The 24330-nt window shown below is 40.3% G+C and overlaps 2 protein-coding genes across 4 annotated transcripts in view; one reads left to right on the plus strand and one right to left on the minus strand.

The window, feature by feature from the left end:
- Positions 1–345: 345 nt before the first annotated feature.
- Positions 346–14301, minus strand: BPNT1 (3'(2'), 5'-bisphosphate nucleotidase 1). Of its 2 annotated transcripts, XM_086629542.1 has the most exons (9): positions 14257–14301; positions 9860–9984; positions 6490–6594; positions 6132–6239; positions 5565–5613; positions 4441–4532; positions 3242–3439; positions 2266–2371; positions 346–506 (listed from the first exon to the last, which is right to left on the minus strand). In XM_086629542.1, exons 2-9 carry the CDS (start codon positions 9974–9976, stop codon positions 358–360), a joined length of 924 nt encoding a protein of 307 aa, XP_086485668.1. In that variant the 5' UTR covers positions 9977–9984; positions 14257–14301; the 3' UTR covers positions 346–357. The 2 variants fall into 2 exon arrangements, with proteins under 2 accessions (XP_086485668.1, XP_009984821.2); XM_009986519.2 differs by lacking the exons at positions 6132–6239; positions 14257–14301 and having other exon boundaries at positions 9860–9957.
- A 534-nt stretch (positions 14302–14835) lies between these two features.
- The window catches only part of IARS2 (isoleucyl-tRNA synthetase 2, mitochondrial), a 33063-nt gene continuing 23568 nt past the window's right edge, over positions 14836–24330 (plus strand). For both annotated transcript variants that reach the window (XM_086629559.1, XM_086629567.1), the window contains exons 1-11: positions 14836–15078; positions 15625–15747; positions 16817–16973; positions 18114–18262; positions 18351–18400; positions 18499–18608; positions 18694–18784; positions 19154–19269; positions 22510–22679; positions 23494–23584; positions 23789–23940. In XM_086629559.1, the coding sequence (XP_086485685.1) occupies positions 14836–15078; positions 15625–15747; positions 16817–16973; positions 18114–18262; positions 18351–18400; positions 18499–18608; positions 18694–18784; positions 19154–19269; positions 22510–22679; positions 23494–23584; positions 23789–23940 (1452 nt within the window). The remainder of the gene's footprint in view (positions 15079–15624; positions 15748–16816; positions 16974–18113; positions 18263–18350; positions 18401–18498; positions 18609–18693; positions 18785–19153; positions 19270–22509; positions 22680–23493; positions 23585–23788; positions 23941–24330) is intronic.

Genomic DNA, 24330 nt, shown 5'->3' on the forward strand with positions numbered 1-24330 from the left:
AGTAAATGACTTAACATGATTTTGTGCCCTGAATAAGATGATTTTTGGACTTCAGTGTTATGATTAGAGGTATTTTAAGCACACTTATGAGGAATGAATACTCCCAAAGAATATGGAAAACCACTGCTGAAGAAATATGACTGTTTTGATGTTGTCTGCTAAACACAGCAAAACAATCTGATCCAGCATATACCTAGAGATTCTGTATGTAATTTTGAAATTATTGAACACCTTAATGTAAGAATTCAGTTCAGATTTTATAAAACAAAATTTCACACTCAGTTATCCTCTGTCTTTTTTTTTTTCTCCAAGCTCACTTTCTCAGCCTTCCAGGCCAAGTGAAGGTGCTTCACTGCTTTAAGGCACAAGCGATTGTTTGACGGTGTGAGGAATACGACTGGCATAATAGTCATAATTTCTCAAAGTGGCAAGGACCCCAGCTGAATTCATGTGTTTTACTTCCTTGTTATACTGAAATGAATTTCCATGGATATCAGTTATCTTGCCTGCAAAAAAAAAAAAAGAAAAAAATATTCCAGCAAACAGGAGTTGGAGAGAGATTATCTATTTTATTAGTACAAGTGATATAACTAAAAAAACAGTCAGTCTTTGGCATACACATGCCTGTCTTCAGATTTGAAATATCTTTACTTCCAGTTTAAGTGCAACATTTTTTTTATTGACTGAAATCAAATAACTAATGGTTTTATTTTCTTTCAGCAATACTTAAATTCCTCGTGTTTCAGGAAAAGGAAAACCTCTCTCTTAGGAATTAATTAAAATGCTTCCTGAGTAGTTTTGACATTGGCCGTTGACAAGAAGGAAAGAAAAATCCCCAGTTCAAGTAAAAGCCAGGATAAGTCTATACAGCAAACTCTAACACAATATAGAAACACCCCAGCTGGTTTTAAATGAGTTTCTGGAAATCACTTAGCAAGAGCAACACAGATCTTTATGCGAGCTAATTTAACCACGAGATTCCTGTGTAACAAGGAGGCTAAATACAGCACTGTGCTGCCCCAGATTGGTTGTTTTTTTGTGCCTGAGCTAACCTGCTTAAAGCTATCCCAGTTACCAACACTAGAGACTACAGGGGAGTTAAATAATGTCATTATGAAGCCTGTTATCCTTGCTTGACAGAATTTAGGAGATCAAAACCTACAGTTTTAGCATATTGTGATAAAAGGAGGGCCACCAAGATGATCCAAGGGATGCAGCACCTCTCCTATAAAGACAGGCTGAGAGAGGTGGGGCTGTTCAGCCTGGAGAAGGCTCTGGGGTGATCTTATAGCAGCCTTCCAGTACTTAAAGGGGGCCTACAGGAAAGCTGGAGAGGGACTTTTTACAAGGGTGTGTAGTGATAGGACAAGGGGCAATGGCTTTAAACTGAAAGACGGGAGATTTAGATTAGAGGTAAGGAAGAAATTTTTCACTCTGAGGGCGGTTAGGCACCTGAACAGGTTGCCCAGAGAAGTCGTGGATGCCCCATCCCTGGAAGTGCTCAAGGCCAGGTTGGATGAGGCTTTGAGCAACCTGATCTAGTGGAAAGTGTCCCTGCCCATGGCAGTGGGGTTGGAACTAGATGATCTTTGAGGTCCCTTCCAACCCAAACCATTCTATGATTCTAAGGTCTATCAATGTGAAGAGTAGAAAAAGTATAATAATAATACTTATATTCAATTTCTTGTTAGTGAGACTTTCGTAACTTCTCTAACCCCTTACGCCCTAGAAAGGTGAAGTGGCTTATTTTGGCTGGAAACCACTCATTTTACTGAATTACATGAGTGACTCCATTTTGGAGTTTGTACATCCAAGGAACAACTGCATGGTTAGGCCTATTTTTGTTGTTTTAAAGAATTCAATGTCCACATATTATGTAATATGTTACTACTAATAAAATACTATATCCAGTTAGTAGGAAAAGAAAAAAAGCCATTTGTTTTGAAAATACTATAATTACATACCCCAAATTTTGGAATTTGGCTTTTCTAATTATTTGACAGTTATTTACTATGTTAGTCCAGGGCAAAACAGATCATATCACGCTTCCAGAGCATAATTTCCTGTCCCTTTGGAGTTACTGTTGATTTCAAAGGGTTCAAAGCTTGTAGTGAATCGTGACCATTTAAAAATACATACATACTGTCATTTTTCTTTCCAAAAACATGTTTGGAAATTATTTTTTTTTTTATTTTTTTTTTTTTACGAAAAGTATAAATAACTTTAAATTGATGCAGTATCACTTATCTCGGAATATTAACTTACCTCCCACAGCATGCAGAATAGCTTCAGGTGCACATGTATCCCATTTCTTGCATCCAGGACTGGCAAATACATAAGCAGATGCCTTGCCTTCTATAAGTTGAATGATCTGTTATGAATAGAGAGTCATAGAATCATTGCAAAGGATCTAGGCGTTTAGAAATGGGTAAAAATAACACCAGGATACAGGGATTAGGTCAGTTTATTCTATGTACTTAACAGTCAGAAAAATAACACCAGCCATTCTCTTTCCAATATTACGAGAAATTATATTAAGATTTAGAAAGCTATACTGTATTACCATTCTGAATGATCTATTTTTGATTGTTATAAATACAGTCTATAGGATGAAAATCTGCTTTTAATTTCAGAAACAAGAATTCCCATCTTGTGCAAGTACTGAAAAAATAAAGTGGAATCTATCTCCATGTTGTCTTGGTGCCATTTTGGATCTTGCACACGTTGGAGAAAAGAGATTGGAGGGTCTGTTTTTGACAGCCATGACAAAACTAAGCTTTAAAAATTGTAGCAAATTAGTATTTACTGTATGCAGAGAAATTTTGCAAAGGAAATATCACTGTGTGTTCCTATATTTATCCTTTCGTATGCGCTGCTACATAGTTGGAACAAAAACTGTATTGACATGAACAGGAGGAAATGTCTAATAATTGTAATGAAATTGAATACCCATTTAGTCATTATAGTCTTATAATTTTTTATTTTCTCCCCTAGAAACAGAATACTGGGGAAGATGGACCTCAGCCATGACCAGCACGGCCACTGCTGTGCAAATATACCTGTACCAAATTCTCTCTACTCCACAGCAGACTGAATGCTAGGAAAAGAAGTTGTGCTGGGGAAGGAGAAGGAAGTCTCCTGTACATTCATGCAAGTAAGCAAAAGATTTATTCAAAAATTATTTTTCTTTTTCCAAAGGTACCATCTCGCAGTAAAAACAAAAGATTTGGAGTTTTCATACCTTGTTTCCTGCTCCTCCAACTCTGATGACACTGTCTGGGTTCAAGGCACTGATGCAGTCATTTACCAGGGTACTGCTGTGAGAACGGGTGGTAATGACAATGTGTTTCCCAGCAGGTGCTTCTGTGAGGTGAAATCCAAAGGCACCTATGCCCAGGACTCCCCAGATTGTCCTGCCCAACACAGCATCAGCTCCTGCCTATGAAAAAGGTACAGAGGTCCGGGTGATGGTTAATCGTAGTGATCAGCACTTAAAGCACAAACAGAAAGGAGTACCTAGAGACAACTTTGCCTCTCAGGGAGTATAATGTTAATACTGGGTTATACATTTGAACAATGGCACTTAAAAAGAACTACTCTAGAGCCCAGAGTGAGAAATTGGCTCTCTTTCCCTCTAAGGCAATGACATCATTTACCCTTTTCTTATCTGTGACATTGTGGTGGTGCATTACATCTGGCCTCTAAGGACTGACAGATTAATATTCGGGTATTTCTGTACTTCAGGCACAATCTATAACTGAAAATATCTTGTCATTTTAAATGCTTCATCATACATATCACATAGAACATATAGAATCAGCTGATGATATGCATTACATCAGCTCAGGAACTTTTTCTTTAAACTCCTAAGTTTAATTAATCAGGCTGCTTTTCTTACTCCTTGCAGATAATAATGAAATAACCCCCAAACATGTGTAAATGCCTGTAGGTTAACCATCCTGTATTTACACCTGAAACATGGCCTGATACACTCTAACCCAGCTGTCAGCAGCAGGTTACGCTTGGTTTATTTAGGGCTGCAGATTTATGGCAGTTACCACACATCACAAATGCACCTACTGCATGGATCTACTAAAGACTTTCTAGCAAAGACTGCAAAAATACCAATCTGTACCTGGTTTACAATATGTGCTTTTTAGGTGCTGTAGTAATATGTACAGTACGTATGTAATACATACTGTAATAGTGTATTATACAAGCCTCAGGATTCAGTGTGGCTGTTAGTAGGTCCCCGAGATTCAGTTCCTGGAAACCAACACTCAAAATTGTATATATTTAACAAAAACACCACCACCTTATATTACAACATTAACTCCACTACACACTGCTTTTCACTTGAAAGTCTGCTACCTAGAAACGGCTTAGAAGTGTCAGTCAGAAATCACCTAATGCTTTTAAACAAATCAATGTGTTTAATACCTGATAGTTGTAATATGGCTGGTTAATAACTCCTGCTATTGCTTTGCCTCCATAAGCAATTCCAATAAGAACCGTTACATGGTCAAGGAGACCTGTAGAGAAATAACACGAATATAGTTATGCTTCAAAAAGAGAAAGTGTGTGTGTTTATATATGTATATATATATAAAAAAATAAACCTTCAGTAAAAGTCCACAAATTGATATGCAGGGTGGTATCTTAAAAATGTAAATTCTAATCTGGATTTTCAGGTGTAATAGGTTGGTTGATATAATTTTTTTAGTCGTTTAGCCTTGAGGTCTGCAAAAAAAAACGCCCCAGATAGAATTCTCTTAATAGAACTACGTTATAATTAACACACAATGAGAAAGAACTTTAAAGATAGAACTAAATAGCAGCATATGATGACATTCTTCTATAACTGTGGTGTGAATTTTTTAACGGTATTCAAAACCAGCAATTTGTTGACAGTTGTACATCTCTTTCCCTGAAAAGGGGAAAAAAATCTGCCTAAAAGATTTTACATTAATCAACTAAAAGATGCAGTAGGAGGCTAAAGGTGAGGTTCTGGCATATTGGTTTTGGAGGTTTTTCTTTTTTTTTTTTTCTTTCCCCTTCATCTTAGGGTCTATTTCTGTGGACACAAATTAGGCTTTGCTGAAAACAATTTCTGCCCATAACTGAAGAATTATGATTTAGGGGAAGATGATGTTTTATTTTGAAAGGGCTACAAATACAGCTGTGGTATTTGGAGTGTTTGACAAGGAGGACGTAAATATAATTGAGCACATTCCTGTGTGAATGAGAGATTTAGTCCCTCAATTCAAAGTATATGTGAAATTTTAAGTTTCACTGAAAACTTAAGACAATCTGCCGGCAATCAAAGGCAGCCCTTGCTCCTAAAATAATAAAAACTGGTGAGCACTCAGTAGCCCATCAGGAATATTCAATCTGGTTAGAACTGAATGGAATGATTAAAAAATTCCATAGAACTAAAAAAGTATGGAAGCAACATCAGCCTTATGAAACCATATTGTATTTAACTTCTATCATAAAACTATCTACATGTACATGCTAATTTATTACATTGCTAGAATATTTTTTTTAAAAAAAGAGAAGCCAACCTTCAGTATACTCCTTGGTTCCATCCAAAGGATCAACCCATATCACAAGCTTTAAAAATTAAAAAATAAGGAAAATTAACAAATATAAATCATGTAAATTACCATGCAAAGTATGTAATTCACTTTAGTGCTTTTATTTCCTTACAGCAGACCCTAATCCTAACCCTTACAGCAGTAAGGAAATTTAAGAGGTTCAAATTTTTAACATTGTGATATGACTGAAGCATACAATAGTATTTTACACAAAAAAAGTGTAAGGCTTAAACTGAACATGGAAATGACATTACTTTCTTATCTCCAAAGTAGATTCCTTCCAAATAAATCTGAATCATAAGTTGTAAGAAGCAAATTTCCATTTCCCATTACTGCACACAGGGATATGCAGTGTTTCCAGGTCTGGACAATCCAGGTCATGATTCTCATGAATACATTTCAGTTTTCAAACCAAAAAGAAAAAATGGCAACATTGAAATAACCTTTTTTCTTAATACATTCTTAGCTAAAATGAATAAATAATATAGATAGAGTGTAAAATATGAAGACATATGTATAGCATTACCACATTACCTCTTCCTCTTTAATTCCTATGTACTGAGAAGGACAAGTACTCTTCAATATTTCTTCACAGTGACCATCTTCAATTAATTCCTCAGTTACCTCATCAGTGGACAGTTCCTAACAAAAGGATTTTCAAAATTAGTAGAAAAAGGTGCCGGGCTCACCTCGATTTCCCTTCAAACTGTGGATTTGCTTGCAGCTTACTTGCCAAAGCTAACACAATGGAAGGATGAAAAGGGATGGAAATACTTTTTAAAAAACAAACAAACAAACAAACAACAGATGATTTCCTAAAACCTGCCAAAGCAAACTCCACTGCAAGTTACAGCAAGTTAAATTGTTAGCATGAAATAGATTAGGTGCTTACTTCTTCTCCTATGATTGTCACCTTGGGAAACTTCCGTGCCAGGGAAGCACAAATGCTCATTTGTGCCAGTCGGTCAGCTTTGGTCTGCAAGTCATTGGCTCCAGTCTGTCAAAGGATGGGTAAGAATTTGTGTATTTCAAAACAAACAAACAAAAACACAGCACGATGGCCCATATGCCACCCTGAATATCTACCTTGTAACAAAAAAGAAGTCTAATTTGTCAAATTATCAACCTAAGAAGTGATGTTGGGACAGGGAGGCTAAAGACTGAAAGAAGCAGAGTGTCCTTGTACACCTCAGAGCTAAGGCAGACTGGTATGATATTAGAACAGTGCTTACATGCTCTGTGTGCTGTGTTCTTCTTATGCACTGATGCAATTGTACTGGATATATATTTGTGCAAATACTACGCTACAAACAGAGTAAATTAATTTGAGCTTGAACTCAGATATAGTACAAGAAGAGACAAAAACAAAAGATAAGATGTTAACAGGAAAAAAATTAAAATTTAAAGCTCGCTGGAGAGACATGGCATATTAGGAAAGAGGAGAAATATAGGGAAGGTGTTAGTAAAAGGTGATTTAAAGATCTAATTAATCTAGCTTGTTTTTAAAACAAACAAACAAAAAAGAAACTATGATGTGTAAACTTCTAAATAATGAAGGTTTCCTTATTCTAGCGGAGAAAGACCAAGGAGGCCCAGAAGCTAACCAGTGAAATTCAGTTGGACAGGAATGCCCATACATATTTTTCCAGCAGAAGTACCAGAGAGGAAACAGTGAATTTGGTGTCCCAAGAGGACATGAAACAATGCCTGAAAGCCTGCCTGAAAGCCTGCCTGAAAGATGCAGTGTAGCCAGGCATACGTTGCCAGATGGGTTACAGTAATTCTTCTTAAACATTAATAAGGTGCTATATACTGGAAATGGGTAATTTGTTAATACTTTCTAGCCTAAATCTTCATGAATCTATGAATGGAGGAGCCCTTTAGGTCTGGAGATAGAATCCCAGTAAGAAGCACTGCTGTTAGCGCAGCAATTAAGAAAGCCACTTCATCTAAGCATTTGCATCTTAGCTGAATCAAACAAAAATTTTACTTTATCTGCTTGTATTTTATTTGGTGACAGTATGAAAATTGTTTTATCTAGCTACAGAAATTAGCCATAGGAATGGAGGATTCCAGTTAAAATGATGTTACGGGTTAGTTTTTGCATGCTCAAAACCTAGTCTGTCTCTTATCCAATTGCCTATTTTTATGAAACTTGGTATTTTCTTTGAAATTTCTCTTTCATTCTCTAATAAATTTGGTTGATTTCAGCACCAAGTTTAGAGCTAGAAAGACCAAGTTATTGCAGAGAATGTATTTGTTTCCAGGACACCAACCTAATAAAACAGTATATAAAACAGTTACCAATAATGTAAGAATGGCTGGACAAAATGTCTACCTACCAATTGCGGGGGGTAAGTAAAAGTGCTACAAGGAGAAGCAATATAAATGGAGAGCTTAGAGTTAACTGAGGGAAAGATAACTCTGGACATCAGGAGAAGAAGGAGAGGAGCCAGCCAAAAATTCAACTGTCCTTGAACTACTTTTCCTCATCTAGATAAATGGATGAGAGGTCAATGTGTTGAGGGAAAAGATGGAACATTGTCTTCCCAGCTTTTCCAAAGCTTTCAGTAAGGCCAGTTGGAATTGGTCTTGATTGTCTGACTGCAGAAAGAGGATGAATGATGTGAAGCAGCACATCCTGTTCTTATGCATCTTTTCCCTCCAGACTGTAAATCAGAGGCACGTATAGGTTGTCTTGCATTCTTCCTCTTTCTTCACCAGCCACCTTTGACAAGAAGCTTGCAGCAATTCTGAGATTGCTAGTCCCTCCAACAGGAACCTCTCTGTCGGTCATTGTTTTCAATCTGATTTTGTGTGTTTGTAGTACTCATTTTTTTTAAAAAAATACGTATAACCAGTCTTATTGAGAACCAATATCGCCTGTTACATTGATCATTTTTGTTATACTGTATTTACAATTATTTACTTAATTGGTTGCAGAGCTTAAAATGTGTTCATTTGCTGGTTTATTATATTAGAAAATGATTGAGCAATGCATTTCTGATTTACTGGGACATAATATTAACACATGCATTTTTTTAAAGTGAAACCAAATTAAACGGATAAAAGCCAGCATTTAGTTTTAGTTAAAATTACCTTAACTTTGCTGGACTCTTAACTTCTTTATGCATTTAAAATTAACTGGTTAATCAAACAAAGTACAGACAGTGCCTCCTTTGTACCTCTGGATGCAAGTATTTTAAGGCTTTCTTGTCGTGAAGCTGCATGAGTTCTTCCAAGAACCTAAAAGCAGGTTATATTATATATTCTCCTTACATGTGTTTGAGAATCCTGCTATGCTTCTAAGTACTTTTGAAAACACAGATCATTACTTTCCATTTTTTTTAAGATTCTCTCCCCCATACATCTCTCCCTGATTTTAATTGCTTAGGAAAAAATGGAATAAAAAAAACTTGCAAATGTTTTCATAGTGGTGAATGTAACTGACCAAATGGGGAAAAAAGAAAACTTTCTTTTTGCATCTACTGTCGGAACTGACAATAAATGTCATAAAGGATCAGGCTTTTCTTCAAAACTGGCTGAAAGTGCTTACTCAGAAAAATGTAAATACTAGCAATTACTTCAATGTAAAGACCAAAAATAATATACATACTTAATGCAGTCCATAATATTGTGATATACCTGTAAAACTAGAATTAACTTCAAAAGTTAATTCCACCTATTCTAGTACTGTAGTCAAATGAAAGATCGTGGCTCGTCAGTGCAGCTTACTAACTTGTAGTAAATTGAAAACGTCATGCAGATGATTGCAATTTCATTTCTGTTTTCTATTTACAATTAACTTTGCAGCTCCGAATTTATTTTGAAAACTGTAATTTACAAAAAAAAACTAAGTTTCTTCTTTGTAAACAGAAACTAAGCTTTGATTTATCCTAATCCAAAATTCATCAAGGGCACGGTACTTAAAGCTGTACTACAGATATTGGAACATAGACATGGAAAATAATGAGAAAGATACATTATTATGAATTCTGACATGCTATCCAAAGCTGTGTTTTGAGAGGAGAATCAGGACAAAATAATGGTATGTTTCTGTCAAGTATCTGAACATTCTTTAGAAATACTGGTCAATAGACACTTCTCTAGTGCTCTTTTAATCCTTTAATAAGGAATATTTCTTGTATCAGAGAGGTGGAGACTGTATTTCCTTCTGCAGTTGCTGATCTTCAAAAATACCACTTTGACCTGTATCTATCTCAGTGTTAATCAATCAAATTGAAACAAAGTAAAAGTAATACCTTCTCCACTATCCCCAGATCTCCTGCAGCCATTACATTTCTGACAATTGTTGCAGCTTTTTCCGCAACACAATATGCAGAGGCGACCACACGCATGAGTAGAGCTGGAGAAGCCATGCTGAATGCTGAAAAGAAACAAAAAACAAGCTTGTACATTTCTCTCTTGAAGAGAAGACAAGAAGGAAAACATTTTACCAAACATTCCAAGCAGATAGAGTTTAAGCTGAGTAGGAAGGGGAAAGTGTGTTACTGCCAATGAGTAGCCATGAAGTGAGCTTTGACTTTTTAAAAAATATAATTAACAAACACAGGGATTTATAAAGCTATTTTAGACAAGATTTTTTCAAATGTCCATTCTCTCTCTGACACTGAACCTAGTTCCCCTCACTAAAATAAAATTTGGCATTAAACAAGAACAGCACAAGCAGAAACTGTCATAAAAATTAAAAAAAAAAAAAAGTGTAGTACTCATTTTTTGAACATAATCTTATTTTTTTCAGAACTGTATCTACAGATTTAGTTTGTGCCCAGACTCAAGTACAAGACTACCAGACAGGATGACACGAGCAACTTTACTTACTATTTTTATGTATTTAAATATAAAATAGGCTTTTGTAGATGGCCTAATTGTAGACACAAAATAGGCTAATGATATGCAGATACTGCAAACACTGCACTTGTATGTGAAAGTCTGTTCATCTAAATTTTATCATCCTTTCTGTATTTCTTCTCTTGATTTCTTCAAGGAAATCCGTTACATCTCCCTTCCCTTCTCAACATTGCATGTCCTGTCAATCTTCCCGTTGTATTGTCTTTGTCTGTTCCCCACTTCAGTGCAATTCACTGTGCCTCCAGTTCCCAAATAGAAGAATAACAATCACTCTTGCAAAAGGCTAGTAATCATCCATTCCTCCCAGCTTTTCTCTGCCTCAGGAAAAAGTAGTATTGATAACCACAGTGTATTCTTTAAAATGCAGAGCTAATTGTTTTTTATGTTTCCCTGACAGTTTCCTATCTGTGTAGATTACATAATTTTTGGGTTGGGCTCAGATGTAGGATGTACTTCCAATTAAACATTTGAGCACAGAGCTAGAAAAAATTAGAGGAACTCATTAATGACCACATCGACTCATAGAATGGCTTGGGTTGGAAGGGACCTTAAAGATCGTCTAGTTCCAACCCCACTGCTATGGGCAAGGACACCATCCACTGGATCAGGTTGCTCAAAGCCTCATCCAACTTGGCCTTGAACACTTCCAGGGATGGGGCAGCGACAACTTCTCTGGGCCAGTGTTTCACCAGCCTCTGAGTGAAGAATTTCTTCCTTATATCTAATCTAGATGTACCCTCTTTCAGTTTAAAGCCATTGCCCCTTGTCCTATCACTACGCGTCCTTGTAAAAAGTCCCTCTCCAGCTTTCTTGTAGGATCCCTTTAGGTACTGGAAGGCTGCTAGAAGGTCTCCCCAGAGCCTTCTCTTCTCCAGGCTGAACAACTCCAAATCTCTCAGCCTGTCTTTACAGGAGAGGTGCTCCAGCCCTCAGATCATCTTCGTGGCCCTCCTCTAGACTCATTCCAACAGCTCCATGTCCTCCTTATGTTAGGGGCTCCAGAGCTGAACGCGGTACCCCCACACAGGTGGGGTCTCACGAGAGCAGAGTAGAGGGGCAGAATCACCTCCCGTGACCTGCTGGCCACGCTTCTTTTGATGCAGCCCAGGATACAGTTGGCTTTCTGGGCTGCCAGCGCACATTGCCGGCTCATGTTGAGCTTCTCATGAACCAACACCCCCAAGTCCTTCTCCTCCAGGCTGCTCTCAATCCATTCTCTACCCAGCCTGTACTTGTGCTTGAGATCGCCCCGACCCACGTGCAGGACCTTGCACTTGGCCTCGTTGAACTTCATGAGGTTCTCACAGGCCCACCTCTTAAGCCTGTCAAGTTCCCTCTGGATGGCATCCCTTCCTTCCAGCGTGTCCACCATACCACAAAGCTTGGTGTCGTCAGCAAACAGGCTGAGGGTGCACTCAATCTCACTGACAAAGATGTTAAACAGCAGAAACGCCACTCATCACTGATCTCCACTTGGGATACCAAGCCATTGAAGACAAAGAAGACATAGACAAAGAAGACGAAGCCAAAGAAGATGATGTATTAGGCTTCCCTCACAATCAGTACTTGCAGCAATTGCAGCAAGTATTGCGTAAGTGGCAACGGGTCGTTATACAACACCTTTCCTTTCTTGCTTGAGAAATCTGCTTGGTAAAGTGTGATATAATGAGGTGATAAGGCTGGCTACTGTAGATGATATTGATGTGACCTCAAGTTCACATCTGTTTACAGCAAAGGCAAACAGCAATGTTAGAGGTATCAAAATCCCAAACTTAGCTGGTTTAAGAACTTTCGCATTTTAGAAACACTATATGGGTATCCCTAAAAGTTGGAAAATCTCTGAAGTTAAAAGAGTAGAGTGATTGTGTAAGTACATTCGAAAAGTGCAGTTGCTGCCGTTAATTATTATTTACTGCTTGTGGATGGGAGCAAAGTGCTCTGGAGTACTGTAAAACAGCCAGGGTCCATACCCAAAGCGCCCATGTGGTTTATCTTAAACTGGTAACAATGGTTACAGAGGAAGTTTTGGAAATGCTGCCTGTGGCAAACAGCAACTTTCAAAGAATTGGTAGTCATAGAGCAAATCTATGTCATAACACATGATAAGACAGATACTATTTTATATACACCCTCATGTGAAAGAAATTAGCAAGAAGGAAAACTGAATGCAGTTCATTCCATACTGAAAATATGTGGAATATGAGCACTTTTGGGAGAGAGAAGTAGCATGGGAAGCTTGAAGAATTGAGATCAGAGGAAGATAATTAAGGTTCTATCCTCAGCTCAGCTTCTTATTCTTCATTTGACCTTTTACTGCACATTTGTTCCTGCTTCATAAAATGAGGTTAAAGCTTACTTAGTTGTTTTAAAGGCTTAGTTTATTACATGTTTGCATAAAGTTTCAAAAGCCTCAGAAAACAATACAGAAATAATATCTTACATTCTTGAAGCTTGACTCAAGATGTTTCATGGGCACATTTTTCTTGGATGTTCTTAAGGCAAACAAGTAGACTTTCTTTCTGTAGCAAACCTACCAGAAATCTCTAAGCAAACCTTAAAACTAAAATATTCTTAGGAAAAAGATGGTTTATTAAGAGAAACTGAAATGGGAAGTCCAAGAGCCCCTCCCTCTGATATACAGTAACTGACTGACGGAGTGCAAAGTATGTTACTGTTGCAAAAGGTGCTTTATGTTTTTACAGGGCAGCATCTCCTGTGTGGCACATTTTCTGGTGTGTTGGACCTTTTTGGTCAGATAAGTGTGTGTGCTAGTTGGCCATAAGTTTCTCATCTCTGTAACTTTTTGATCTCAGATTAACTAGTTCGTTTATAAGTTTATGGCACCCCTCTTTCTGGTGAGGGCAATGTCTAATGTGTACTTCCACAATACATTCAGGAATATATTGCTTGCTTTGGGCTTACAAGTTTGACTCTTACAAAACTGTACAGTTTTCAAAGATTGCACAGCAACTGTCCTTCAAATTAAATTTGCATATTACTTTCAAAACATACCTTGTCCTCCAAAGACCATCCATCCTTTCTCCTAGCCTAGCAACCAAATTGTTGAATGGTCTCACTTGACAATCAGCCTGCTTTGATACCTACTAAATTAAATGAGTTATCCAGTTCTTGTTACGCATTTTAACTTGGAAATATGTAAATATTACAGGATAGCTACAATTAATTTATCAAAACAAGTATGAAGGATTTGTTCATGTTGCCATCTCAGTGTCTTTTCTGCAAACATCTCTTTTCCCAATATATAATTTCACACAATGAAAGGAGAAAACGCACATCACCCACAGCATGCCTTGAAATGCAAGTCCTAAACTATGACTTCTTCTGAACTCTTCAAAGCCCAAGTGACCAGAGCTCCCTATTTCTTTACAATAAACTTGGGCTCACATTTGGTAAAAGATGAAGTTTTCATTCTGCATACCATGTAGTGTAAGGAAACAGTATTAACCCAGCAGAAGTGGGCTGGGACTCGGAGTGGGAATACCTGGGTCCAGCTCTGCAGTTCACCTACAGATGGGATCAGTGGGAAAAGGGTTGTGCTGCCTCATTTCGCCCAAGTGCTTAGAGGCCTTTTGAGTCTGTGTTACAACAAACCAACCAAGCAAAACCCCCTGCTCCTGATTCTCTTGCAGTGAGGACGCACTGCGCGCCGTGCAGCCCAGACCAGCCAGCGGCACCGAGCAGCGCTCTCCCAGTGCGTTCAGTCGGGAACTGCACAATGTAAAACAGCCGATCGTCGATGCCAGGAACGGCGCGGCAGCGAACTCACCGGCTCCGGCCGTGCGCTTCCCTCGATCTCAGCACTCCTCGGGACACCCAGCTTCTCCCTCTCCGCCCGTCGCCCTTCACCGGCGGCGTGCGGGGCGCTCCGAGCCCGCCAGAATCCCTTCCGGTCGGTCCTCTAACCGAACCATGAAGGAACCGACACCGAAGCCCGAGCCCCGCCGCTCAGCTCGCGCAGCAGGCGCCGGGAGCTCCCTGCCCTGCCCTGCCCTGCCCTGCCCGACCCGCCCGGCGCCGCGCCGCTGCCCACCCGCCGGGCCGCCCCCGCAGGCGGTGCCGCCCGCCCTGCGGCCCCCGCACCGGCTTCTTCAGGCGGAACTCGCCCCGATGGCGTCAGGGGGGCGCCGTCGCCTTTACAAAATAAACGTGAAACGCCTCAAATCCTTCCGGCTCCGGGGAGGGCCGAAGCGCTGCGCCGGCCCTGCCCGCCGGGAGGCCTCCGCGGCGGGGAAGAAAACGCGTTGCTGTGTGATGTGTCATTCGCCGCGGCCCGTAGCCGCCGCGCCGCTCTCCGTAGCGCAGGCGGAAGTGTTTACCCAGCGCGCGTCGCACGGAGCCCGTGAGGATGTTCCGGGCCTGGCGGGCGCCGCCGCTGGCCCGGGCCGGGGCGCGGGCCGGGCTGCGGGCCCGGGCGGGGGTCGCCTGGGGCTGGGAGCGCTCAGCCGCCTCGGAGGCCAACAGCCGGCAGCCCGCGGCGGAGATCCAGCAGGATGCCCAGTACCGCGACACGGTGCTGCTGCCGCGCAGCCGCTTCCCCGCGCAGCTGCCGGGGCGGCTGCAGCCCGAGAGCGAGCTGGAGACGCAGCAGGTAGCGGCCGCGGCCGGGGCCGGGGCCGGCTCGTCCGCGGGCTGCGTGACCCGGGAGGGGCGTGGGGCTCCCGCCGCTCGCTGCGGCGCGTCCCGGGGGCGGCGAGGCTCGGCCCCGGGGAGGAGGGCGGCGGAGGCGGTGTCGGCTCGTTTACGGGCCCGCCTTTTGCTGCGGTTGGCTGTGGCGGGTGCCCGGCCCGGCCGGCTGAGGTCAGCCGTCGCGGGAGGGTGGCGAGCTCGGGATGGGTGGTGGTGTGTTTGTAGCCTGAGCGCTCCCGAGTCCGTTACGGCTTCGTGCGGAGGATGGCGGCCCTCCAGATAGCGGAGAGCCAGAGCGATAATGTTTGGCTCGGCGTCATGTCCGTCCCGCCCTGTTTAGTGGTTTTAGACTGCGAACGCCAGCTGTCGCAGAGTTAGAAAAGTTAACTCTCTGTGCGTGTGTGTTTGTTTTCAATATCTGTTTTACTATGAAGCCAAAATCCAGGCATCTTGGAAGTGCAAAGACCTGTGATGTGATGATTTAGGTGTTTTCTTGTTGTCTCTACAGAAATGTGGTTTTTCAGAACTGTATTCATGGCAGAGGCAAAGGAAGACGAAGCAGGAGTTTTGTCTTCATGATGGACCGCCTTATGCCAATGGAGACCCTCATGTTGGCCATGCACTAAATAAAGTAAATATTTACTTGTTCATACCGTACCGTTTCAAAGTGGTAAATACTTCCCGTAATGTGCTGGATGTTCTCCATTCCTGTTTCAGTCAATAACGCTTTAAAGCGTTTGGTGTTTTGGTAGACAGGGCTTTTGAAAAGCAAATGACACAGTTGCGTAGATATCATATGATGCCACGGTGACATAGATACCATACCACGACATAAATACTGTATACCAGTATATGGTACCTATATGCTGAATGATCGTTTATGAGGCTGATTCTTTCAGTAAAAAGAGAGCTTTTTCTCTGGAGAAAGTCCGGCCTTCGTTCCTAAGCAATACTAAATGCGCAGTTTGTTTGTGTATTGAATGTATCACACGTATACATGTGAGTGCATATTTCTATATGTATATATGTAATAATGTTATTGTAATGCATGGTTGAGCCGTGCCTTGCTATTCTCTTTCTCCTTCGGGTGTTTTGTAAGTTTGTTATGTTGCATTTATTTTATCTGAGTATCTTCAAGGGAACCACAATGACTAAAGGTCGATGTTTTTTAAAATTTAAGTAATACTCCTAGATATGTTTGGATGTGTTTAGATTCAGTCCTGAGAATGACAGCATTATACATGCTACAAAGTGGGAAAGACTAAAGTGTGACCCACAGTTTCTTACAGCGCTAGTGCTAAAGCTCGGGCTTCTGAAAATGACAAGTTTTGGTAGGTGATCACTTATATCAAAGAGCTATAATGTGCACTAGGCCAACACAGTAGTTCCAGACCAGTGTTTTAAAAATGAGAGCAAACAGGGTTTGTTTGCTTCAAGTCTTGAAAGTTTATAAATGGCATCTTTCAGTTATGCCGAATATGAATTCCTTTGATCAGAGGTCTTCTGAGGTTATGCCAAAAGACAAAGTGATGGGCAAGAAAAAATCATAAACGGACAGTTGTAAATAAACGGATGGTCTTAAATGTAAATGTATTATGCAGCCTTTTATATTTGTTCTCTTAATAGGAGGATCTTAATTAATAATGTAGCTCTTCCGCATGGGGGAGCTAAAGTGGTAACTGACCCTTGTGTCTTCTCAGATTTTGAAAGACATCACTAACCGGTTCTATGTGATGAGAGGTTATAAAGTGCATTATGTGCCTGGATGGGATTGCCATGGGTTGCCAATTGAGTTGAAGGCGTTGTCAGAAGTCAAAGGAGCTGAGAATCTTTCACCAATGGAAATTAGACAGAGGGGTAAACTACTGTTTGCAATATCTTTATAGAGAAGTTGGCTTATGTATTTGTACATCCTACTCAGCATGTTTCGAATTTTGTGCTTTATAAATAGCTTTTATACTTTACTGAGTTCTTTTCTATTAGCTATTGGTAACATTTTCTGGGATCACTGTGTGTATTTGCCAAGCAGACTGGGTACAGCATAGTCTTATGAAGTGGGATAGTGGAACACAGGCTCAATCTGTTGCTCTTACGAACACGCCTAGCATTGACCATGAGTTTGAAAAAACAAAAGGACAGAGGATTTGAATTTCCATTTTGCATAACTGTGTTGCAGCATGAAACTGGTATTTATCATATCAGTGTGCTTTTGGGTTTTGAAGAGTGGATTTGCTGAGGAGCTACACACAAGCTCCTCATAAACCGGGAGTCTTGGCTTGAGCAGAGGATTGGACCAGATGACCTCCAGAGGTCCCCTCTGACCTCAACTATTCTGTGATAAAAATTTGGCTTCATCAGGACAGCTTGGCTCAATATAGTAGTTAGGGATGTTTTTATCAATGCTACAAAACTATAGAGGTGACCTTTTCAGAGAAAGTTAGTCTACACTATATGGAACTGGTTTTTTAAAACAATTTCAAATACCATATGTATTCAGCTGCAAAACTATTTGTAATGAGCAATTTAAGCTGCTTTAGCTTGAAATTGCAGCAATGAAATGGACTAACTTATTTTCAGTTGCATGTTGTTGTGAAAGGTTTGGATCAGCGTCAACAGAGGTGGTTAATTTTCACGCTTACTTATTTGAGAATTCATTTTAAGAAATTATTCTTTGTAACTAAATGTACTTATTCTTTTCCCTCTTCCTTGAAAAGAAAGGGTATGTTCTGGAGGCACTTAAGCTTGATGTCCCCATATCAGTAAAAAAGTGCCACTCCTGGATCTTTTTACTCTTTGCAGTCATTTTATGTAATTACTTCTTTGAAGTATATATATTTTTGAGCCATAATAATTTATTTAATACGTGTCAGTAACTTTTGCACGATTTCAGTATGTTCAGCTCAGGCTTTTCTAAAAAATGTCAATAGCATGTTTTAAATGGTATTGTATTGATCTTAGTGGCCTGAACCATGTGCTTAAAGCAACTATTCCCTTCAGCCAGAGAATTTGCAGAGAGAGCAATTGAGAAGCAAAAATCCGCCTTCATTCGTTGGGGTGTAATGGCAGACTGGGCTAACTGCTACCGTACATTCGATCCAAAGTATGAAGCAAACCAGCTGAGAGTCTTCTACAAAATGTATGATAAGGTATGTTGAGTTCTTACTAAAGTGTGTTTTGCTTTGTCGTGAGTTTCAATTCTCCTAACTTTCTTTTTTCTCACTCTTTTCTCTTTAGGGTTTCATTCATCAGGACTATAAACCTGTGTTCTGGTCTCCTTCAGCCAAGTAAGAATCAACTTACTATTTTGTCTTCAAAACTTTAGCAAAGGTATCAGTAGCTTTTCGAGTTCAAATGTGTTAACTTATGTTTGATATCTACCCAGAACAGCCTTGGCTGAAGCAGAGCTTGAGTACAATGACCACCATGTCAGTCGTTCTGTATATATGAAATTTCCTCTGTTAAAGTCACCACCTAAGCTGACTTCTGTGATAGGTATGACTTCTGTATAGATTTTAAGACTAATAGCTTTTATTTTTGTTACAATTGTAAGTAAAGTACTTCTGATTTACATCTGTAGATGGATCATCCCCTGCTAGTGTGCTAGTCTGGACCACGCAACCTTGGACTGTGCCAGCCAATCAAGCAGTTTGCTACATGCCAGATTCAGCGTATGTGTCTTTAACTTGGTTCAGTGGTCTTCGTCAGTCCCTGTCAATATTTATCAACAAAGTTAAAACCTTCTGGGCTACCATTAAGTTTTATTTAAGGCACCTTTTTTGTGTGTTTGTTTTTTTTTTTAAGTGACACAATTGTGAGCTTTGTTCTGTCTCTCTTAATATATTAATTTCTGTTTTCTTTTTTTTTTAAAAAATTATTTCTTCTTCCTGATGAGGTGAATTCTTTTGAGATTTGAGCGAATTGGACATGTAGATCTTAAAAAGTATTTTGCTGTCTTTTAGACATGGAACATTTAAACAATTTGTAGCTTTGTGGTGTTTATAATTATTTAGTATCACAAATATGTATTTACATTGTAGATATTCGATTGTGAAATGTACGACTACTGGTGAACACTTCATTCTAGCTGCAGACAGAGTTGAATCTACAGCTGCTGTTTTGGACACGCAGTTTGAGGTTATGTCAACATATAAAGGTAGGTTTTAATATTGTTAATCTGAAGTTGCTTAGAAATCTGCTTGCAGGTATCTGAAAACTGTTTCAGTTTTGATGTATTAATTCTGTTTATGTTTTGAGAACATGCTTTACTACAATCATAGAATGATCAAATGGCTTGAGTTGGAAGAGACATTAAAGGTCATGTAGTTCCAACCCCCCTGCCATGGGCAGGAACACCTCCCACCAGACCAGATTGCTCAAAGTCCCGTCCAACATGGCCTTGAACACCTCCAGGTATGGGGCATCCACAGCTTCTCTGGGCAACCTTTTCCAGTGCTTTGTCACCCTCAGAGTGAAGAATTTCTTCCTTAAATCTATTTGAAACCTACCCTTCCAGTTTAAGTCCATTACCTCTTTTTCTATCACTACACACCCTTGTAAAAAGTCCCTCTCCAGCTTTGTTGTAGGCCCTCTTTAGGGACTGGAAGGCTGCTGTAAAAGATACAAAGAGAAGCAGTAGTCTGTCAGATTTAGTATTGGTGTATTGTAGCTCAAATTTTCATCGATAGGTTTCAAGTTACTTTTCCAGGTGTGAGTCCAGATTTTAAAAACTTCAACATGGAGTGCAAGTCTGTTCAGTATCAAAATCTTAATTACACTGAATGCAGTTTGTCTTGCTCATCCATTGCTGATGAGAACAAGGGGCTGTCATGGTTTAGGCCGATCCGGCAACTAAACTCCACACAGACGCTCTCTCACTCCTTCTCCAGTGAAATGAAGAGGAGAAAAATATAATAAAAGGACTGATGGTCAACACAAGAACAGAAAGGGAGCACCCACCAACTATGGTCCCGGGCAAAACAGACTCATCTTTCTTAAAGCAAAACAATTTATTAACAGTTACTTAAAAAGGACAAAGGGAAACAAAACCGGTTACTTGAGTGGATAAAGAGAAAACAAAGCCAGATCTTAAAAACTCCCCCGCCCCACCCCCGACCTCCTTTCCTTTTCTTCCCGGCTCTACCTCATTCCCCAGCAGTGCAGGGGGACAGGGAATGGGGGAGTGCAGGTCAGTTCATCCCATGTTGTTACTGCCTCTCCTTGCTTAAAGGAAGAGGAGTCTTTACACCCTTTTCCCTTGCTCCAGTGGATCCCCTACTCACAAGGAAAATCCACAAACTTCTCCAGTGTGAGTCCTACCCACAGGATGCAATCCTTCCCCATCGGATTGCTCCAGTGCGGGCTTTACCACAGTCATGGATTCTTAGGGAGCTGTTGCCACTCGCTCCGGCGTGGGTCGTCCCACGGACTCTAGATGCCTCTCTACCTTGTTGTGCCCATGCTTCACGACCGTCCTCAGGCTCAGGCATCTCTTCTCCAACGTGGCTTCTCCACGGGCTGTGAGTGGGTCTCTGCTCCACCGAGCCTGTCCTGGCTGCAGGGGGGGCCGCCTGCTGTCTCGCCACCGGTTGCAGGGGAAACTCAGCTCCAGCACACCTCGTCCCATTCCATCTTCACTGACCCGGTGTGAGTGTGGCCGTTTCTCTCAGATTTCAGTCCTCTCTGGGTGAACTTGGCCCAGCGGGCACCCTGGGAGGGAGGTGCTCCCCGAGTTCCCCCAGTGGCTCCGTCGCCGCCATCCTCGATGGTGCCGGCTTGGTGCGGGCAGCTGCCCGGCTGAGAGCTGGGGAGCGGAGGCAGTGCCCTCCTCCCCTCTCCTTGTTCCTGGGCAAAAGTACACCTTTCTGGTTCCTTTGTCCCAACTTAAATAGGGCAATTCGCAGAGGCGCCGATTGGCTCAAGCCCTGAGGGGGATGGGAGTCTGATCTGGTGGCCAGAACCAGGTCTGACCCGCTCCAAAACCAGGGAGGTCACAGGGAGCAAATCCCTTCTCCTGCCACCAGACTGCCTCCCCCCCCCCCCCCCCCCGCCCCATCAAACCATCACAGGGGCTAATTCAAGTATGCTTGCTGACTGCCTGATTGCTAAATTCTACAAAAACTATTGAAATTACCTAGTGTAGCAGAATCGGTTGCAGTGTCAGCCATTGTTATATTATGTTACTTTTCTAGTTTTTTTATTGTTAAGAGGTGTCTTAAGCCTTCACTGTAACTGTGAAGAGTGTTGATGTATTGTAGGTGACTGTTGTCTGTACTGACAAACTAACGTGGTGAAGTTTGCATCCTAACAAACTGCATAGTGATATTTCTCAATAGATAGACTTATGATTTGGTGTCATGAGTTGGGATTTAATGTGTTGTTTGTGAACTTTATTCATTTGCCTTTATCAGTGATTCAGTGCTGGAAATATGCACATCTAAAGGAGGTGAGAGCGGTGGTTTCTATGACTTTTTCTTTTCAGGTTGTTTTGGTGTCTTTCCATGCCTCCTTCTTCAGAGGAAAAAAAAAAATACCCATTTCTCTGCTTAATAATCTTGTTTTTGCCTAATGAAGAAATTACCTGGAGGTGGTGTTCTCGCAGAGTTCACCGTCTTGAATCACGCGATTTGCAGATAACATACAACAGTAGAGTTGGACCTTCTTGAAAATAAATTTAATATTAGAACCTGTTCTTTTTATCTTCCCATATATTCAGTAATTAGCTATATTTGTTACCTTTCCTGTATTTGTGTCCCTAACTGTCTGACAGCAGTTACTAAGCATGTTCCTTCTAAGAAGAAAGCATTCAATGAAGGCTGTTTTGTCATATGAAGCATTCCTTAAGCTCTGATGATTCTTGACTTTCAGCAAGGCTTTACTACTAAGATTTCTTCAGTGTTTTTTTAACCTTAAATTGTCACTAGCTTCATTCATGCTGTACTGTCTTTATTTGTATGTAATTTAAGAATTTAAATGAATTGTTCATGATAGTATCAGTACTTAGTGGCAGAACTAGGAATAGATCCAAAATTCAAGGTTTTAGCCTGCTAAGTCATTATTGAGATCTGTTTCCGGAACACTGAGACGGTGATCCCCCAGGAATGGGAATGTGTGGAGTGTCTGTCGGTAGAATGTCACTACTAACGGAATACCATTGTCTAAGGTAGAAAAAAAGCTTTTTTTTTCAAAGGAAAAAAACCTGCGTGCAAGATTAACAATGCAGGGAATTTGAAAGCGTTTGGACAAGGACCCACAAACAAGACGAAGAAGTAGCACATCTGAATAGCATCCTGTGCCTACGCTTGCTCATCAGTTGTTCCATTTCTGCTCTCTGGTAAGAGAAGCCGAATGCCTGCATTATTTCTCTATTTTATCTTCTGTGTTTTTTCACCCCTAGGTGTCGATTTGGCAGATGGTTCTTGTGCTCATCCCACAATTCCTGGCAGAATCTCTCCTCTGTTACCTGCAAATCATGTGACAATGGCAAAAGGAACAGGATTAGTTCATACAGCCCCAGCTCATGGTATGGAAGACTACAGTGTAGCTTCCCACCATCAGCTACCCACGGTACTTTATTTTTTCAGCTGTTGCTCTTGATTTCGTGCAACTGTTTGATCATGTGCCACTAAAGTGATTGTTATAATTTGTGCATAAAACTTGAAAATGTTTTGAAGCATTCAGATAAGTGTGAGTATCACTAATGGAATGCAGGACTAACCTTAAAAAAGTGTGTATCAAAGTAAAAGGATGAAGTTTTTCATCCATCTAATTAAAGCTTACAGGGAACTGGTAGAACAGAATCAGTTTTCTCTTCTCTCTCTGTGTTTTTGTTCTTGTGTTTTAAAGGGTAATACAAAGAATGATTCTCAGATTTTGACTCTCAGTACTCAGAGTTGGCTTTTAAAGCTGTATCTTGCAGACCAGTAAATCACCAGTTATGTAGGTTATTATTACTACTCGTTTTCAGCAAAGCTTGTTTTAAACACATACATGAATACAGTTCAGTTGTGCATGGTCAGTTTGTGTTTGGTGGAAATGAAGATGCAGGGTATTCTTTCTTGCTTTTGCCTTTTTAAAGAGATGATGCTTGAGATGTTCCAAAACCTGATTATACTCATATTTCTTGTTGGGTTTTTTTGAGGGTAGAGTTTTTCTTGGTTTTTTTTGTTTGTTTGTTTTTGGTTTTCACTGTTAATTCACTTGCCTGGTAGATTGCTAAATTGCAGTTCACTAAATCTAAAGTGTACTTATGTATAACATACTTTGCTATTCATCAGAAAAATAGTTACTCAGCAGAGTATTTAACTCACTTTTCAATACCAAAAAGGTAATTAATTGCCACATGGTATTTTATTGACCTGATTAACATATTTGTTTTAAGGATTGCCTTGTGGATGAAGGTGGGTTTTTCACCGAAGCTGCAGGTCCTGAACTTCGAAACAAGAATGTCCTTGAAGAGGGGAATGAAGCTGGTGAGTATTTGATGTTTAGCCATTGTTATTTTATCAGTACGTTCCTGCAGATACGTTTTGAGGGTTCATACAAACTGAACACGTTTTAACTATGGATGAGGTACAGGCACTTCTTATGTGTTGATCATGGAAAGGAATGAACTGAAGTTAAAAGTAGCAGTATGTTCAAATCAGATTTTAATCTTGCCTTGTTTTTTATCTCAGTCATTCAGATGCTTCAAGCAGCCGGGAGTTTGTTAAAAGAGGAGAAATACGTGCACAGTTACCCATATGACTGGAGGACTAAAAAACCAATGATTATTCGTGCCAGCAAACAGTGGTTTGTAAACACAACAAGCGTGAAGGCTGCAGCACAGGTATATAATTTTGCTTTCTTATGGGACATTTAAAGACAGCTGATGCTGTTTGGAATCAGCAATACAATCTTGTCATAGCTCACTGCAGCATATGTTCTGCTAGGGTTTACAAACAATAGTTGAAAAATGTTAGTTGCTTGTAGAAGTGATGAATGTTGTTGGGTTTTTGCCAATATTAGTATAATCCAGAATAAGTATATTGACTGACATATTTGTTCATTGTATTTACAAGAGATGCGTAAGTTCCTTAGCGCTACTGAATTTTTTTCCCCCAAACGTTTTTAAAAATGCAATGTTTCAAGGAATTAAATCACAAGAGACAATTTTATCACTATTAAAATTACCTTTGTTGTTATGGTAGCCTTACATGGCCAGGCGTCTTTGTTTGCT

The sequence above is a fragment of the Tauraco erythrolophus genome, chromosome 2 (genome assembly GCF_009769465.1).
Source record: "Tauraco erythrolophus isolate bTauEry1 chromosome 2, bTauEry1.pri, whole genome shotgun sequence".
NCBI classification, from domain to species: domain Eukaryota; kingdom Metazoa; phylum Chordata; class Aves; order Musophagiformes; family Musophagidae; genus Tauraco; species Tauraco erythrolophus.

Excerpts from the sequence above, each read along its gene's own strand:
- BPNT1 (XM_086629542.1), bottom strand. The coding sequence starts at position 9,976 with ATGGCTTCTCCAGCTCTACTCATGCGTGTGGTCGCCTCTGCATATTGT. Across the intron at positions 6,595-9,859 it reads ATCTGGGGATAGTGGAGAAG|ACTGGAGCCAATGACTTGCA; the intron begins GTATTACTTTTA and ends ATCCTTTGACAG. Across the intron at positions 3,440-4,440 it reads AGCCATATTACAACTATCAG|GCAGGAGCTGATGCTGTGTT; the intron begins GTATTAAACACA and ends CCTTTTTCATAG.